The sequence below is a fragment of the Penaeus monodon genome, chromosome 15 (genome assembly GCF_015228065.2).
Source record: "Penaeus monodon isolate SGIC_2016 chromosome 15, NSTDA_Pmon_1, whole genome shotgun sequence".
NCBI classification, from domain to species: domain Eukaryota; kingdom Metazoa; phylum Arthropoda; class Malacostraca; order Decapoda; family Penaeidae; genus Penaeus; species Penaeus monodon.
Window position 1 is genome coordinate 26,287,365 of NC_051400.1, and position 1,929 is coordinate 26,289,293.

The window sequence follows — 1,929 nt, forward strand, 5'->3', positions numbered from 1 at the left end:
AAGAAGAAGAAAAGGAAGATTAGGGAAAAGGAAAAAAAGAAAAATAAGCAGAAAAAGAACAAATACAAAAAGAAGAAAGAAGAAAAAAGAAAAGGAAAGAAATGAGAAAGAAATAGAAAAGAGAGAGAAAAAACATGTAACTACATTTCTCAAGATTTTTTTTTTCTTTTATCTTATGCTAAATCATCTCTGCAAAATTACCTTTGGGAACCATGCTCGTCTGTTTACATCCCACTCATACACCATGTTGTCACTTGGGTCACGCTTGGTGTAGGTTACTCCATCATATTCTATGTTGGGATCATTCTTCACCCCTGGAGGAGCCGTGCCATCCCCTTCCTCTTCATCAGAATCTTCAGATTCGGTGTCAAACTCCTCTTCCTCGTCAATGCGCGGCCTCTTCTTCTTGAGTTTCCCCTCATGTACCTGCCACTCATTGGTCTCCTTGTTCAACTTGTACACAACATCTGACGTGTTATCTCTGTAAAAGGTATCATCCCCCTGATAAAAGTACCACTTTGAGTCCTTCTTTTCACTGGCTGAATCAGATTTTGCAGGGGCCTTCTGTGTCCATGGTTTCCATTCATTTTCCTCCCAGTAAAATACATTGCCATGTGGGTCTCTACAAAGATGCATATCATCTGCATAATAGTACGTTCTTCCTTCATCATCTACAGTAACCTGCTGGTCTTGTTTCTCTTCAGAGGCATCCACTGCAACCCACTCGCTTTTATTTGCATCATACATATACCTCTGCCCCGATGAACTGTCTGTGTAATAATACTGCCCATTGATCAGTTCATAGTCATGTGACTCTGAGAAGTCTGGTTGATTCCTTTCCTTCTGATCTGTTCCATTTTCATTTGCTTGAGAATCACATGTTTTATGGTCACTTTTACCTACACTTTCCTCTGAGGTCGGGTGTACAGTGTCCTTGTTATCTGGTGTTTTGTCACTGTGTGTGGTTGACGAAACCTGCTCTGCAGTAGTTGGCTTGCTCTCATCAGCATCTGACATCCTGTCTCAATCTCTCTGTAAAAGTAAGGCATAACATCAATCTCATTCCCAATTCACTTACCAAATATGAATATATAACAATAAAAGAAAATTCAACTTAGCAGTCTCAAAAGCATTTTCAATACATATATAAATCACATATATAATCCTACTCATCCAAATATTCTCTTGAATCAATAGTATCATCATGTGATTACCAACCCTCTCTTTATAAAGGAGGTTCTAGAGAGAATACCTGAGGTAATTGTCATGGTAGACTGGCAATTTCTTTGTAGGAGCAGAGGACTCCCACCAAAAGAGGGTCTGTATCCTATCAGTGATGTGTCATTACTATCAAAAAAGGACAGAGTGATTAGCATTTTTTTTTTCACAAGACAACATAAAGATAACATTGTTAACATGAGTGGAGTCCTACAGACCTGACAGCAGTGCTTCATATGCAAAATAATTAGTCTTATTCTCTTTTGTTATCATGCTAACAAAACACATCCTCACTGTATTAAAATGACACTTCCACTCAAACCAGTGCATAAAACTTAACACTGATAAACATGATAAATGACAGCACATTTTACGACTTTGGTAATACCTTGTAATGACAACACCAGAAATGCCAGACTACAAAGTTTAACATGCATGTGCAGACTCATCTGTCATACCATACTAGCTGTAGTGTGAAATAAAAGGTTATGTTCTATGCACACACATTAATTATAATTACATTCCAGTAATTCTGTCAAAATGCATGGGATACATTCATTATGAACTGCAATTATTATTGGCTGGGTGATTCATCAATAAATCAGCTCATCATTTGGCTCTGGTGCCTGTGATCAGGCAAAATCTGAAGTGACAGAAAGCTGCAGAATGAATGCTAAAGATGATGACAGTTGTTATGATGTTATATATATA

At 37.7% G+C, this 1,929-nt stretch overlaps 1 protein-coding gene across 1 annotated transcript in view; it reads right to left on the minus strand.

Moving 5' to 3' along the window:
* The window catches only part of LOC119581865 (HIV Tat-specific factor 1 homolog), a gene marked incomplete in the record, with an annotated part of 22,018 nt that overhangs the window by 18,117 nt on the left and 1,972 nt on the right, over positions 1–1,929 (minus strand). Inside the window, 2 exon segments of the mRNA XM_037930022.1 lie at positions 202–1,032; positions 1,253–1,347. Coding sequence (XP_037785950.1) covers positions 202–1,017 — 816 coding nt within the window.